The sequence below is a fragment of the Phaethon lepturus genome, unplaced genomic scaffold (assembly GCF_000687285.1).
Source record: "Phaethon lepturus isolate BGI_N335 unplaced genomic scaffold, ASM68728v1 scaffold10809, whole genome shotgun sequence".
NCBI lineage: Eukaryota > Metazoa > Chordata > Aves > Phaethontiformes > Phaethontidae > Phaethon > Phaethon lepturus.
Window position 1 is genome coordinate 113834 of NW_010562764.1, and position 15274 is coordinate 129107.

A 15274-nucleotide genomic window follows, 5' to 3' on the forward strand; every position below is an offset into this window, starting at 1 on the left:
GGTGCAATTTGGTGTTATCATTGGAAGTCTCAACTAAAGGATGAACAGAGCTGCTGTTTCATTAAGGGTCAGCACCTGAGATCATGGAATGAGGAAGCCTACCAGGTTTGGTCTGTATGATACATGTTCTGTAGCTCAAAAAAAAAAAAAAAAAAGAAAGAAAAAATCTGTATTTGAGGTTCGCAGTTCACATCTTACTGTGTCAATGGAAATTTTTCACTGAAAATTGCAGTGTGAAAAACCTCAAAGATTTTACAAAAACTATCTACAAATTTGTGTGATTCTGCATGTTTTAGTCTCGGGGTAATGCTTTCCCAACGAAATAATATTATAATTTTGCGTGGGCTTCTTCTTGTCCCTGTGAGCACATATAAACAGCATATGTGTTTTGTAAATATGTATTTGATTTTTCTATCAGTAGTTGACTTGCCACGTTTGACCAAGTTTGGATTTGATCCATAGCAGGATTCCTGCAGTGATCCTTCTCTTATTGTACAGTGGGTTTGGCTAGTCTAATAAGTAGAGCTTACACAAAGACCTAAGTACATATATATATGACATCTCTGGCTTTTTTCCCCACCTTGGTGGCAACTAACTGTTCACACAGCAGTGTCAGAGTACAGCAAGTCTGTGCTTTCTTTGATTTCTAGAACCCCTCTGGTTATGGAAAGGAATGCTTGTAGAAGTGAATCTTAGGTATGAAAACGTGGTGCTTTAATATCTATGCATCTTTCTAAAGTAGATGCTATATCATTGCTTGATCTTGTTCCAGTTTATAGTGGAATTAAGTAGCATTCTGCATTCAACTTGATCTGGAAACCCTTTTCACTTATTATTCAAGTTTCTTTGTATATTTTGAAACTCATGCTTACTTTCCCCAAAACAGTTCTTACTACATAAAAAGGAAAGAGAATACATTTCTTTGTAAGACATTTGAATTTATCCTGCATTTTTTACAGTAGTTCATTTATGGCATTTTATTAGGTCTCCTGGGCACTTTATTTGCGCATTACATTTTGGTAGCTAACAGGACTGTGCAATTTGACTTCTATTTTTATGCCCAGCAAGTACAGAAATGTATAAATGTTAAAACAAGCCTTTCTATTTCTAGCTCCTGTCAATGTCTATAGTATGTGTAGGTATTAACATAAAATTTAAGAACTTCTATTTTTTAAGTTTGCTATGTATTTAAAACCACCTTTGAACATGGATCACATACTAAGTGACGGTGTAATTAACTAATGTAGTTGATCAGACACCAAGTTACTCAACTTAATCATTCTTTTCTGCTGCTTTGTGTTTGATAAGGATTTTTAACAGCAGCTCAAGATGACAGGCCATGAGAAAACCCAGACATATAGGCTCTGGTTTTGTCTGTCTTTGGTCTCCAAGAAAAAAAGGTTCCTATCATGATGTTGCTGAAATTTAAGACCTTGCTTTACCTTTACATTTGCTTTGACTTACTAAAATTAATAAGTATTTTTAAAAACTATTCATATGTGGCTAACCGTTATAGCTTCCAGTTCATAGGTATTGCATAGAAGAGGTGAATTTCTTATAGATAGTGGCAGGACTGGAACTCAAAGACCTTCAGCTTCTGTCTTGAAGGAGGTTTCTAATTTAGCAGACCTTTTGGCCCATGGTTTTGGGAATGCTTCCTCATGGGAGACTTAAACAACAGAACGTCTTCAAAGGGCTTGTGGTAAAGTTTCCCTGCTCACTGCTTTGTCTGAAGTCTTCTCTGGTCCAACATGGACTTTTCTGATCCACTTACAAGGACAAAGGGTCTAAAACATAGTTTGTCTCTCCAACCACAACCAGACCCTGATACTGTTCTAGTAATTAGATGTGACCTACAGAACTGATAAACGAATGTAAATTTGGAATCAGACCTTTGGATCTGCTTCAAGCTCTTACCTCATATATTGAGCATAAATTGCAGGGTTTTACTGTTTTCATGCATGAGTGCCCAATTAGTTCACGCATGAACACCCAATCAATTTATGCATGAGCACCCAATCAGTTCATGCATGAGCACACATTTAATTTACTAATGAACATCCAGCTGGTTCACACATGAGCGCCCTTTTAGCTCATGTCTGAGCACCCAATGAGTTCACGCATGAGCTCACACCTGAGTACTGTGTTGGGCATATATGGCAGGTTTCAGTAGCCAGAGGCCACAGAAGTGGGAGGAGGTCAGTCAATGCCAGGTGCTGGTAACAACTGACCCAGCTACCTCTAAGTGCAATGGAAAAACCATGGGAGCATAACCCCATGGTGGAAACAAGGAAAGCTGACAGTAGGAAAGGGAGAGTATAGGTGTCTGGCTTAAGCTAAGCCTGGGAAAGGCAGTCGAAAGGTGGTCACTTAAATGTTTGTTTAATTGTTTGTTTTCTTCTCACTCTGAATTGGTGATTAGAAGTTTGTGTTAGTTGTTAATAAATTAAGTAAAAATTCCCCAAATCAAGGCTGTTTTGCTTGCAACACCTGGCTGCAGTGCTAGAGAAAGGTAAAAAAGTTCCTTCCTGTACTGGAATAGGTGACCTTACTACAAACAGATAAAGAATTGTTAGTACTTAGAAAACACTAATTAAATACTTGAGAGAAAACGGTCAATATTTTTTTTTTCTCTTCATGAGAATTTTATTACAATGCAATAAAAAGAGTATCTTATAAATCATTTATATAATGTAGATTTGCTATAAGATGAACTAGTGAAACCATGATCAACCAAAGATGTTTCTTTGGCACCCAGCCTGCTGTCATAATGCTTCCCATAAACATCAAGATATAAAAAACAGTATTCTGGCCTGGGTCAAAGGAACATCCAGAAACAGGGCCACAAGAACGGTTATTTAACATCATCAGTTATTGTTAACAGGCACAAAAGGTAAAGGAGCCCACAGCTGTTTGGGAAGAAGCTTTACTGCAAATAAAGTATTTGATTATTTAAAAAATTCTCTGAAACAAGTATTGCGAAGCTTTGTAGCCACAGAGTTTCAAATGAAGATGTGCTCTCTAGGAATAGTCTAGGAATGCTCTTCTTGGTACTGTTCTGGCTATTGCTCTGATGAGAAGCCTGTAAACCCACCCATAGTTCTTTCATACTAAAACACAACAGTGCTTTACTTACTAAAGGTGGACACAGTGCTGTTTGTTTGCATCTTTTTCATTCCTCTTCAGCCTTAGTGATGTTTCTACTGACCCAGTACAAAGAGCTTTGAATAAGTTTACAGAAATAACTGATATAATAGATAAGATCCAAAATAATGAACACTAGTATCTAGAGCGGTTAGGAGCTTGGGTTTTAATTTAAGTAGTACCTAGAAATCCTAGTCCCAGGCCATGACTATACTGCTTTAACTTCTGTGTTTGCACAGCAATATGCCTAAATCCCTTAGGCAGTGTAGTAAATCCCAGTTAGAGTCCCTAAACAAACAAAGAAATGAAAAGTTCAGTTGCCCTTTTTGTAAATGCTGTGGCTTGTACCATATTGTCCCTGTTTGCACTCTTACTGAGTGGCATGCAACCAATTCCAGACGTTCTAAGTGAGTGTGTGTTTATGGATGGATTATACCCTTCATGCAAAGCAGCAAATCCACGGGAACAAATGCAAACTTCTTGGTGCCAAACATTTGTTTTTTTCCCAATGGAAGCATTATGCTGGGATCTCTGTCAGTACTCCCTACAGCTGGCACGACTTGTCTTTCTCCTATCATTCTTTGGGGAATTTCCAAACACGAGAGAGGCATGAACAGAGCCTGAACTCAAACCTGCAAAAATTGGGTTCCTTTCTTAATTCAGGCTGGAAAGAACAGTTCAAGGCAGCTAGGAGGAGCTGACCAAATACTGCAAACAATGTTCTCCATCTGAGCTGGTGATGCTGTCTACACCAAGAAACTGATTCCTGCTTTTCACTAGTGTTCAATTCTCTTCACTTGTGATACACTTCTGAGTATTCATTCAGGTACTTTCATTCTGATTTTATTCACACAAATGGCAGTGTTCAATATCCTGAAATCTAGCTGCTAAGACATTATTAGTGTAAATTATTAAAATTATTTTTTAAAGCAGGCAGAAAAAGATGGTGTGAAGTACTTTCTGGTGTTAGTGCTCTCCTTCAGCTTCACATTTCAAAAGAAGTGATTGAACAATGCAATTATTTGTTTGGAGGCCCTTGGAAACACAAGCTAAGATCACAGTGTCCTTCAGGCTAGACCCTGGACACGGGGAGGAAGGGAAGGAGGGAGATTCTTTGCTACTTAAGTATGGATTAAAAGCCATAGTGGCACAATGCTTTGCCCAAGGTCACACAGCAATTCAGTAGGAAATGCAAGAATAACACCCAGAATCCCAGCTCAGTACGCTATTCAGTAGACCCCATCAACTCAGCAACAGAACTCATGTCCCTTGGTCTAATCAATCTACTCAGCAATTCAGTGAGTAGTTTAAGTGCAAGCAAAAAGAAATGTCAAGAGAAGTGACAAATTCTACTGTGGCTTTGGCTATTTACTTGACTCAGGAGAAGGTGCTTTTCTGAATGAATCTACAACAGGGTCAGGAGGTGTTTTGTGCCTTCATTTTGTCTCTTGTCTGTCTGTCAATCTCTCTGGTAAGCTGTTTAAGGCATGCACAGTATAAAAGAAAGAGCGAGTGGAAAAGAAACAGGTGAAAATAAACTTCTCCCTTTATTTTCAAGTGCATGAATTGAGTATTAAAAAAAAAAAACTTGGCTAAAAGTAGGTTACATAACTTAAGCCAGTCTAAAATTATGTGCCAGCAATTTACATGAGTTTTATGTAACTGTTTATACTGCTGTTTATTTAAAAATTACTACTTATCTTGGCCACCGCAGCAACACATCGTGCATTTGCTAGCTCTGGAATACAGGGCACCTTCATTAAAACACATAGTCACCAATATATTAAACACACAAAAAACCCCTGCTCTGACATAACGTGAAGTGTCAGATGGAAAGCCGCAACAGCGAAGACATTCAGCATTCACAACAAAGCAGGCCTTTGGGGTGTTCAGAACAGGACTGGAACATGCTCCATCCTTAATTCACCCAACAGCTTTCAGGTCCTTTACAGCACAGTTGGTGCAGTCTACAAGACCAGGTCTTGTTCCTGGGCTCTTATAAAGGACCCTCTTCATCTTCATGTTTTTATACTTGAGCATTTTTATACTCAACTGTTAAAGTGCTGAGGTTAGCTAGTCTTTTGTTCTTTCTTAAAGTCCCAAATACTTTAGAGTTACACAAATGGTTGATATTTTTTGTTTACTACAAGAGCAGTGCGCTCTCTCAGAAAGTAGGTAAAGATTTAGCAAAATCTTCATGATGGGTTGCTCATGCACAAAGTTACATAATTTTTAGATCCAGGTTAATCACAAGGGTAAGACCATGGATGTGTAGCTTTGTACTGGTATCGGAAAGAGCTATATATATCCCACGTAGACAGAAAGCATGAGCAGCACTGGCCTAATAAACATAATATACATCATAGGAGTTTGTCCCTTGTTATTTTGGGACCTGCTGAGTGAACAAGATGCTCTACCTCTCCTTGCATTCATTTTCCCACCTGTAAAATAGGGACCCTGTTCTTCACATCCTTCTAAAAGGTTTAAAAGCCAATGAATGAGTATAGTAGAGTATTATGTATAATTTTTAGGCAACCATTATGGTAGAAAGCTGAAATCTGACAATGTATAACAGGAGATACAAGCTTAATAACTGCGAAATGACTTAAGTTGATTTGCATTTCTTTAAAACTGTATCATGACATACTATTCTCACTTGAATCAGTAAAATCATGGGAGAAAAAAGTTTGTTGAAATCAAAAGTAAGCAAAAAATTCAAAAATCTGTTATGTTTCTTTATGACAGATAGCATGAGTTAGAGAATGACATTCTGTCAAAAATAGCAATGCTTCAGTGTATCCTGTTGATACGTGTTCAGTAGTACTTTGAAACAAGGGGAAAAAGAAGGCATTATTCCAATACAGCTGTTCAAAAAATATTTATTTTTCAGTTATGGAAATTTTTACTGAAGCTGGGGGGCAGGGTTTTTTCCAAATGTGAGTTTTTTAAATATTAATATAACTTGAAAATTGAATTTTGAGTAACTTTGTATACACCATCTTGTTAGGCAAATATCCTTTAAAAGGGAGGTTCTCAATCATAATAATAACCATAACCTGATACAAACAAGCTAATATCATATTCCTATGTTTCAATCTCATGGGTCTCAGCCACCACACGGGTAAGCTAAAAAAATAAGAGCAAAATGCTGGCATTACTTGGCTGTATAATGAGAAGCACAGCTGAGCCTCAGCCTGGCAGCCAGTGAAGACTCAGCTGGTTGAGGGGATCAGAGAGGTACAGAGCTCTCAGTACCTCGTGAAGGGACGAGCAGACTGGTCACTCTCCCTAGCAAGTAGTTGTCCTTCAGAGGTCTAGGAAATCACAAGTGTCACACAACAAGTGGAAGAGCACGTTTGCCCTGCACATGGGGTTTCACTAACAACATGAGTTGGGACAACCATTTGCCCTAGAACATCAGAGCAAAGCTGTGATTTACTGTTTCAAAACCAACTTCCTCAGCTGTTCCTGAGATGGCTTTAAAGGCAATGTCAGCCTTTCTCCCCTTGGTAACTCAGTTTCTTTCTCAGAACTCAGTGGTCCTTGATTATTTCTGAGAACAAATTGTCATGCTGTTGCTAATCATAATACTGCTAGTACCATGATGTTCCTGCTGCACACATGCTTGCAAAGGTCTAGGTTTACACTCCTGTTTAGAAAAAAGCAGTTGATTCCTCTTTGGGCAGTGTCTTAGGATCCCTAAATATTAGGAGCACTTTTCTAAATGCTAGAATACAAGTGGAAGGGTTGAGAAGGAGACGCACATCAAAAATAGGACTACAATGCTTATTTATGTAAGCTACCCAAATCTAAATATGCTTCTTGAACCACCAGTTTATGTTTGGGCACTCTCCAGTCCATAGAACAGCTAAAAATTTGGGAAGCTCAAAAGCAGTGTAAAGCTGCTCTTTTCACCCTTGGCTTTTGTTTTGTGCTGCCTAAAGTGCAACTTTACTCATGCTGAGAAGCACAGTCAGTCATGCCTTGGGATTTCAATGAAGATGGGATTTGTTGGCAGAATCTGTCCTGAGGGACACTGTATTGCATTACATGAATCTTTGAAAAGAAAAATGGTATCTGAAGTGACTGCAAGCCTGTTGATAAGAAGTTCAGGAGTTTGAACAGGTTTTCTCCAATTTATCCTTCTGGAAAATAGAAAACATGTCTACATTTGCAGCATGTATGCAGTGTCCTCAATGATTTAACATAGTGGAGTCATAGACCCTGAAAATCGTGGCTTACAATGGAAACTCTGATGGGCCATTAAGTTCAATGGTACATATAAGCATTCCTATAATGAAGTTGTCAACAAAAACCTACAGCAGACTACCGTAACAGTCTCTACATTTTCATACTAATGTACAGAGACAGCTTCCACTAAAGGTGGCAGTATTTAGGTATTTAAAACCTATGGAACAGTAGAAAAATATACACTGAAAAAGTTCAAAGACAATAGACAAAACCAGTATCTCTTTCATGACAGCAAATACAAAAACGTTGCAGAACACGCTGTGCATTCAAAAACTGCAATCACAGAAAAGGAGCAATTAGGAGAGAAAAGAAAAATAAGTTGTGCTGCTGATACTTGGCTGTTTTAGAAAAATGTATTGTATATGGCGAGCAAAAAGTTCTGTGAAGCCTTTTTCTTTTAACATGAAAACACCAGTATGACACAGCCAGAAGATGAAATTTCCACATGATGAAATTTCCACATGCTCTGGTCTAATCTAAATTATTGACTCCAGTACTAATAAATATGCAAATAAATTATCTGTAAACTATTTTGTGAATCTTACAGGGAAAGCTTTGGGTTGAATTCTCTACTTTGTAAATCCAGAAAATTGATGGGATTTTCCCATGTCTATAGTAGAATAATTTAAGAGATTAATTTCACTATGGTTTTGATAGGTTTTCCTGGAAGTTTGAGTCTGAAAGTACAAGTTATTAAATCCCAGATGTATGACTCTGGCATTAACCTTAACTCTAATCATGGTACTGTCATTACTGAAGTGTAATGACAAGAAAAAGAGGCTGTTGTCCTACCTGCAACCATCAGTTCTCCACTTGCATATATTCTTTTTTTAAAGTCATCTAGTAGTTTTCCGTGATCTGCTTGATACCATTTTACATGCATATTCATTTTTGCAAGTACTGAGGAAGAGTACTGACAGCAGGACTACTAATTTCACAGCCCCTTAAGCAAGAACATGAGTGATCTGTACAAGCTGATGGGAGCACTTTGATGAAGGTACCCGTTGTAACTTAGGCTGCAGGACAGGTTGGGAGGGGTGTGTCAGCCCAGTGCCTCTTAATTCACTTCAAAAGTGGATAGGTCCTTAATAGGTCCTTGTGGAGCTCTGTAATTTCAGTGACCGCAGCAGAATCAGGCTTGGACAAGAGAGCCAGAATCCACTGAAACCAATGAAGAGGCTCTGGTGAGTGCTGGATCTCATCCAAGGAGGATATTTCTATATAAATTAGCCAATGCCAGGTGATGAGAGTGTTGTGGTTCTGTGGAGCCAAAAGGATGCTCTGCTCATGCCTACCTATGCAGATTCAATTGCAAAACAGTGTTTTTTGTTGTTTTGGATGTATAAGACAAATGTCATTAGCAGGTCCAAATCCTCTACCTACTCTTTTCCACTGCTGCTCTTTCTTTAAAAAGAAATTGTTTAAATTAGAGTAAATGTTGACTGAATGTAATTTGTATTGCAGTGTATTTTTAAGCATTCTTTCCTGAAAAACTTTGAAGCAATATTTTGCTTTTCTTTCTCATACAGAGAGATATAATTTAATTATTGTGTGAAGTTTTGCTAGACATTATTGTAAACATGACTTTTAGTATCCACATGGAATTGGCAAATAGGAAAAAAAGTTAACCTGTGAGTGATTCAGGTACCTTAATTTCTTTTCTTGGACTGGTATCTGATTTTATTTTTTCCTGCTATTTGTCTCCTAGTGGAATGGAGCTCTTCAGAAGACTTTTCTCCTTTGGTTGGTGAAATAGTCATGGATAATCTTCAGTCTTTGAGGTGCACCATCACGAGTCTCAGAACAGTAAGTGCCAAATGACTTTTTTCGATCTTGATGCTCCCTGCCGCCCCAGTGGTACAAAGACACTGATATTTTCTGACCATGCCTGTTGGTAATAACTGTAGAGTGCCTTTCTTCTAGCAACAAGTTCCAGTCATTAAGCATAATACGTCTGGTATCCATAATCCAAAAGTCGCAAAGGAATAGACAGACAGCATGAACTGTTTTGTAAGTTGTCATGCTTAGGGGAGATCTGGAATAAAAGCTGCTAGTTTCTGGATCACGGGATAATCTTAGTGCAGATCAAAGGTTTGTGAAAGATCTAGTCCTGACTCTGATGACCAATTGCTAAAATAACAGTTCTTCCTCTTCCACTTCTGGAACACACACATTGATGGCAACCATTTTCATTTTTGTTATTTATTTTTGTATAAATGTTTTACACTGATAAGAACTGGATCAGTGATGGAGAAAACTAGTCAATATTCATAGGGATTCTTAAGCAGAATAATTTTCACTATGTGTCTGAAAGTTTTTTCCTACAGGCTGCTCAGGACCATTGGTGCAAGCAAATTTTGATTCACAAAATATTTAACAAACATAAAGCTTGCTCAATATACAACTATTTCCACTGGAAACATCATCAGAGGGGCCCAATCCAGCATCCACTGAGCTGGAGCCTTTCCACTGAATTCACTGCATACTGGATGAGGCTTACAAAGCTGTAGTACTGACCCCTGGCCAGTGCCTCAAAACATGGGCTCTCAGAATGAGAGAATTAAGTTTAAAGTGTAAGCAATGGCCACAATATAAAACTCTCTCTTTAGAATAGAAAAAAAAATTTTTTTTTCCTAGCCTTTTATCTGAAGAAATCTTTTATTTGAAGCCCACTGTCTTCCAGGGAGCTGAGCCACAATATGCATTTACTCTGTTTTTCATTTTCTAACAACAAAACAGAGTAACTGTTCATAAATTAAAATCAAGAAAGCTTGGGTAGTCACTTCCATAGGCACACATTAAAAACAGTGCTTACTGTTTGTCTGTACTCTCCAAAGTATGTAACATATTTAAATTAAAAGGTAGACTTTCAGAAGTGCTCTCCATCTGCCTAGATTTATGTGTCAAAATCAGTGATAAAGGTCTGACTGATTTCAGTGGCAGCCAAACGAAGCTTCTTCCATTGCTGTGCTGGTAGAGAGACTCTGTTAAATACAACAGGAAAAAAGGGAGTCCCTATTCCTGAAGTCTGATTGTAAGAGTTCCTGGGGTTCTGCTTTGGTAGAAGAGACTGCAGTTTATCAGTTGGAATTGGTGTGTTCTGTTAACCCTCAGCAGATTACCTGTCCTGAACTCCTTGTACTATATTCCACTCTGTCATAGTGCATCAGCTGATGCCACTTAAATCTATTTAAGTTTTTTGAAGAAAACGTCTTTGCTTTCCAGTTATTACAGCCAAGATTTTGAGTCAAGTGACAGTTTTGACTGCAGTTGTTTCCATTTGCAGGGTCAGAGGTATTATGTCCATGTTTCAGCATACAACATGAGAGGATGGGGACCTCCACGCAAATCTACTCCTGCATATGCTTCTCCTTCAAGTAGGTTGAGATTGTCTGCCCTCCTAGTTTGATTAGTGATGTTGCTTTGTAAGAATTTCTTCCTCTTCAAAGAACAGAAAATGACAAATATTCTGGAGTTCATGATTTAATTGCCATGTCATCTAGGAGTGAAATAAATAAATAAATAAATAAGCCTCAACTCCTTCCATGCCCCAAAAATAAGCAAAATAATCATATATGTATATTTATTTGTCTTATCTTTTATTCTTCTCCAGTCCTTTGACAGAACATTGTTATCTAGTCACTAACACTTAAGAAAAATGAGAAATATTTTGACCTTCATTTCTGTTAATAGAGTTCTGCTATATGGAACCTCATTTGTCAGTTCATGTATGGATCAAAACCTGAATCTAAACTGCTGGAACCTAAAAACATACATGTATCATATGTAATTTTGTATTCTGCCTTGTAGCATTAAAGATCACTAGACCATTCTTATAGCATCCTGTATGTAAAATACTCTAGTGTGGACATGCATGTTGACAGGATCTAGCCCATAAGCATTAAAATGTTCCAGACATGCCCAAAAGGCTTTCTTACTTTTCAAATCTATGACAGCTTTTCTCAGACTCCATTAGGACTATGATTTTTCATTTGTAATTGTTAATCCATTATAACCACATTGTATTGTTGGTTGATTTCCCAGAGTTAGTGTTAGACTGGCTCAGCATATTACAGCTTCCCTTGTATTGATTAATGCAGTAAAGTGGGACTTTTCATTTTATTGCATTAGCACTTGCTTTTATTAGGCTAACATAACAATTTAATAACCTTGCATGATAATGTGAGAAAATAAAGCAAGCTGTACCTACTCTCAGTAGATGTAATGGAGAGAGTTGGATAAATGAAGCTCTTGTAGTACCATTGTCCCATTTTGCTTCAATTTTGCTCTTGTTTACCTCAGAATAAAACCAGAACGAGGCTAAAGAAATATTATGTTTGAGAACAAAAATGTGCTACAATCATGGGACAAAATTCTACTCTTGGCTATGCAGATAGCTCACTACTATGGAGTTGTTTTGAATAACTTAGTGACATGGAATTACGTCAACTATACCCAGTTATAACTGCACAGGGTTTGGCCCCACAAACCAAAAATTTCTATCATCTTTTGAGAAACATACTCTTTTACAGTAGCTGCTAGCTGTTCAGCTAAATAGCCCCAAACAACGGGGCACTCCTGGCAAGACAGGTGGCATTCAAGACTGTACCTTTGTATGATATGAATTTTTGCTTTGAGTGTACTGCATTATCTTCCCTGTCTATTTCTCGTCCACTGTTACTAACTTTCTGAAACCTGACAATACTTGCCAGTGCCAAAGCTTTGGGATGTAACAGAAGTTCTCCTGCAGATTTCAGTGGAATTTCATTCATTTCATTCATTTCATTCAGTTCATTTCCCATGTTTAGTGTCTCAACAATTCTGGGCTTTAGAGTAGCAGAAAGTCCCAGACTTGCTGACATTAGGGCCATGTTGTCATGTGCAGCTGCTAAGCACTCAGTGAAGTCCCGGCTTCCACCAGGGAGAGCAGTACCATCCATGGGAGTACTACTGAAGTGCCTGGGACAATCATTGTGGGGGTATTTCTCTGAAGGGCAGCCAAGGGAGTCTTTTGGGTTTCCCTGTAGGAAAGCAAGAGCATCATGTGATTTTTTTGTGAGTTTATGGCAAAGAGAAATGTTTCTTCATGGCTATATGTGTATGTTTTCTTTGTTGGTAAACACAGAAGCATTAGGCAGACTCAGGTCACTGTATGTAGATAGCTGGCAAGAATGTGCTATTTTCATTAAGTATCCTTAGTGACACATGCTTACCTCTACAGCAAGTGAGATCATCAGAGCCTAAACGTAAATTCTTTCATTAAGTAATACTAACATCAGAATTTTAGCTTGAGAGACAAGATGCTATTTACCACTGCAGTTACTGGGGGCAGAACTTCTTTATCCACCTGACTGCCTTCACCACTGGTTTTGAAAACTAGTATATTTGTTTTGCTTGGCAAGAAGGCAGCACCCTGAAATTATAGTAGTGTTGCATAACAAAATACAGCCCTAAGCTGAAAATTAAATGGGAATACGTTAATACTCTACAAAGTTGTCTGTAACAGCAGCCGGAAGAATATGCAAAGGAAATTAAAGCTTCAGGTCTTAATCCTGATCCATTCCAATCCCAGAGCATCAAAGGTTAGTGACATTCTTGGGGATGCACCCATGTAGTATGACACTGAATGCTTGCCACCGTCCTCCTGTTTTACCCACATATACAGTAGCATCCTGGAAAGTAGTGGCCACTGTTGTACAGCTGGTCTGTGAAATCATATCAGATAGTAGCGTTTCTAGGCTTATTCATTAGCTTGTAAGTGATGGACAATGAGGGCAGCTGGTGTGATTTCCATGTCATTTTTAAGATAGTCAGCAATCTGGAGGCTCAGAAAGTTTGGAAAACACAGGGATTAGAGAAATCATGAGGTTGGTTGAAAGTCTACCAGTTTGATGACACCAAAGCATTTTGAGATTCGTGAGTTCTGTTGGTTCCTCTTGGCTGCTCACAGACGATCTAAGTACTGGCCTCCCCACACAGAGCTATAAATGCAGCTGGCTCTTGATCTCTGCAGTAGCGTACAACATGCAAGACAGCAACTCTGCAGCTGTTAACAACTGCCCACAGGCTATCAAGATAGCCCAATGTCTTCTGTTTCCACCCTTTCACAAGGCTTACTCTAGCTGCTATACTAAATGGCAGCAAACATGTATTTATATCCCTGGCATAGCGAGCCCATTGGAAGGAATGCTTGACTCCAAACTTGTACTACAAAATAGATCTGTATATTTAGTGAGTGAGCAAACTGTTGGTGGCTGTGAATACATACATGGCCTCTATGCCAGCAAGATGGAAGCATGTCTCCCTTGCAGACAGATCTCTTAATACCTTGATTAGCCATTACTTTGAGTCAGGAAACTGGTGCAATACTTTTTTTTCTTATTATAATGGAAGTATGAAAATAGTCAAATCTGGAATTAAAAAGCTCCTCTCCGAGACACACAGTTTCACCCTCCTCTTTGTGATGAGATTGTCTGTTTTTTAAAATCAAGATTGAGATTGTGGCTAGCAGCAAATGAGTGAAAACAAAGTCTTTTGTATGTTGAAGGTATGTGGGACAGAAGCCGCAGCTTCTTGCCTCACGAGTGCAGTGCTGAGCAGATCGCAGACTCTAGGGCAGGAATTGCCAGCTTTTGTTTGGGCCTCTGCTGGGAACAGATTTTCAGAAGTGATTTTACTCAAAGCATGTTTCTCTGGCTACAGAGCTAGCTCTGGCTGTAGGAAGATGTTCATTCTCCGCTTTGCAATCGGTTTCCTATACAACTGCAGGAGAGTCAGTCAGACCCCTGATGTCTCCACAAAACGCACAAGGAGCAGTAGTGGGATCCGAGAGTATCAGTACAGTAAAGGCAGCTCTGACACTACAGTAACAGAGGCCATTTACCTACTGAAGAGAAATAGCCATTGTCTAGTCAGTCACTACAGGAGCTTCTAGGAGCTGATTGTGAGCTCTTTGTTAATAATCATCATGATTAATTACCTAGCTGGCACAAGGCAAAGGAAACTTACTGTGCAAGTAACAGCAGCAGACTTAAAAACAATTGCCGTTTTCTCCTGCATGCTCAGATGTAAAACTGCTCTAAAGCCAAGAAATATCAGAGGCAAGAAAATATTTTAAAACCTTCTCCTGCTCCTTTGTGTTTCATTTCTGTTTATTTCCTTTGTTCAATAGACTGGAAAGACTGCAGTGGAAGAGAACCTCGGCACAGGGGACACACTGAGGCCCTGGAACGTCTCCTTCAGCAGGTTCGAGCAGCTCATCAGCATTATAATTGCAGAGGTAAGGATAAATATCTATGTGGTAGGGCACCAGCTGAAGCCTCTGTGGCGCCTGTAATTTTAGCAGTTTTCTAACTAGGTCATACCTTCTCATTCATCAGGAAAGGAAAGATATTAATATTGGCCCATCTGGAATCACTTTAGCGCACTATCTTGCTCTTAACCCTTGAAATTAGTTGGATGAAAACATCTGAATGCTAGAATGCACACTAAGCACAGACACACCCTTTCTCCCTCTGTACCTTACACACCTATTGATTTGTTTTTTCCTACAAATCAGTTTCACACAGGATTCCACTAAAATGTTTCAAGGATCTCTCTTTTATTTTTTCATATAAAGAAGTACTTTAGAGAGTTAACAATTGTTTTGGATCAAAAGAGGGGACTTGGCTGCCTCCAAATGGAAGACACTAAGTACTCTAGTGGATGTGATGCCAATCTATAATGAAAAATACTTGCACAATGCAGTGGGAAGATGAGATTGCTACATTTTCAAATAGAATGGATCAAAACTAGGAGAGAGTTCAAATCTCAGCCAGCTCTTTGCTCTTCATTCATGAGAAACAGACTGTGCCTTTAATAGCTCAAAAGCCAAGGCAAC

General features: G+C 38.7%; 1 protein-coding gene across 1 annotated transcript in view; it reads left to right on the forward strand.

Moving 5' to 3' along the window:
* The window catches only part of ANKFN1 (ankyrin-repeat and fibronectin type III domain containing 1), a 62613-nt gene that overhangs the window by 29163 nt on the left and 18176 nt on the right, over window positions 1–15274 (forward strand). The window contains 3 exon segments of the mRNA XM_010294391.1: window positions 9104–9201; window positions 10682–10772; window positions 14567–14674. Of these exon segments, the coding sequence (XP_010292693.1) occupies window positions 9104–9201; window positions 10682–10772; window positions 14567–14674 (297 nt within the window).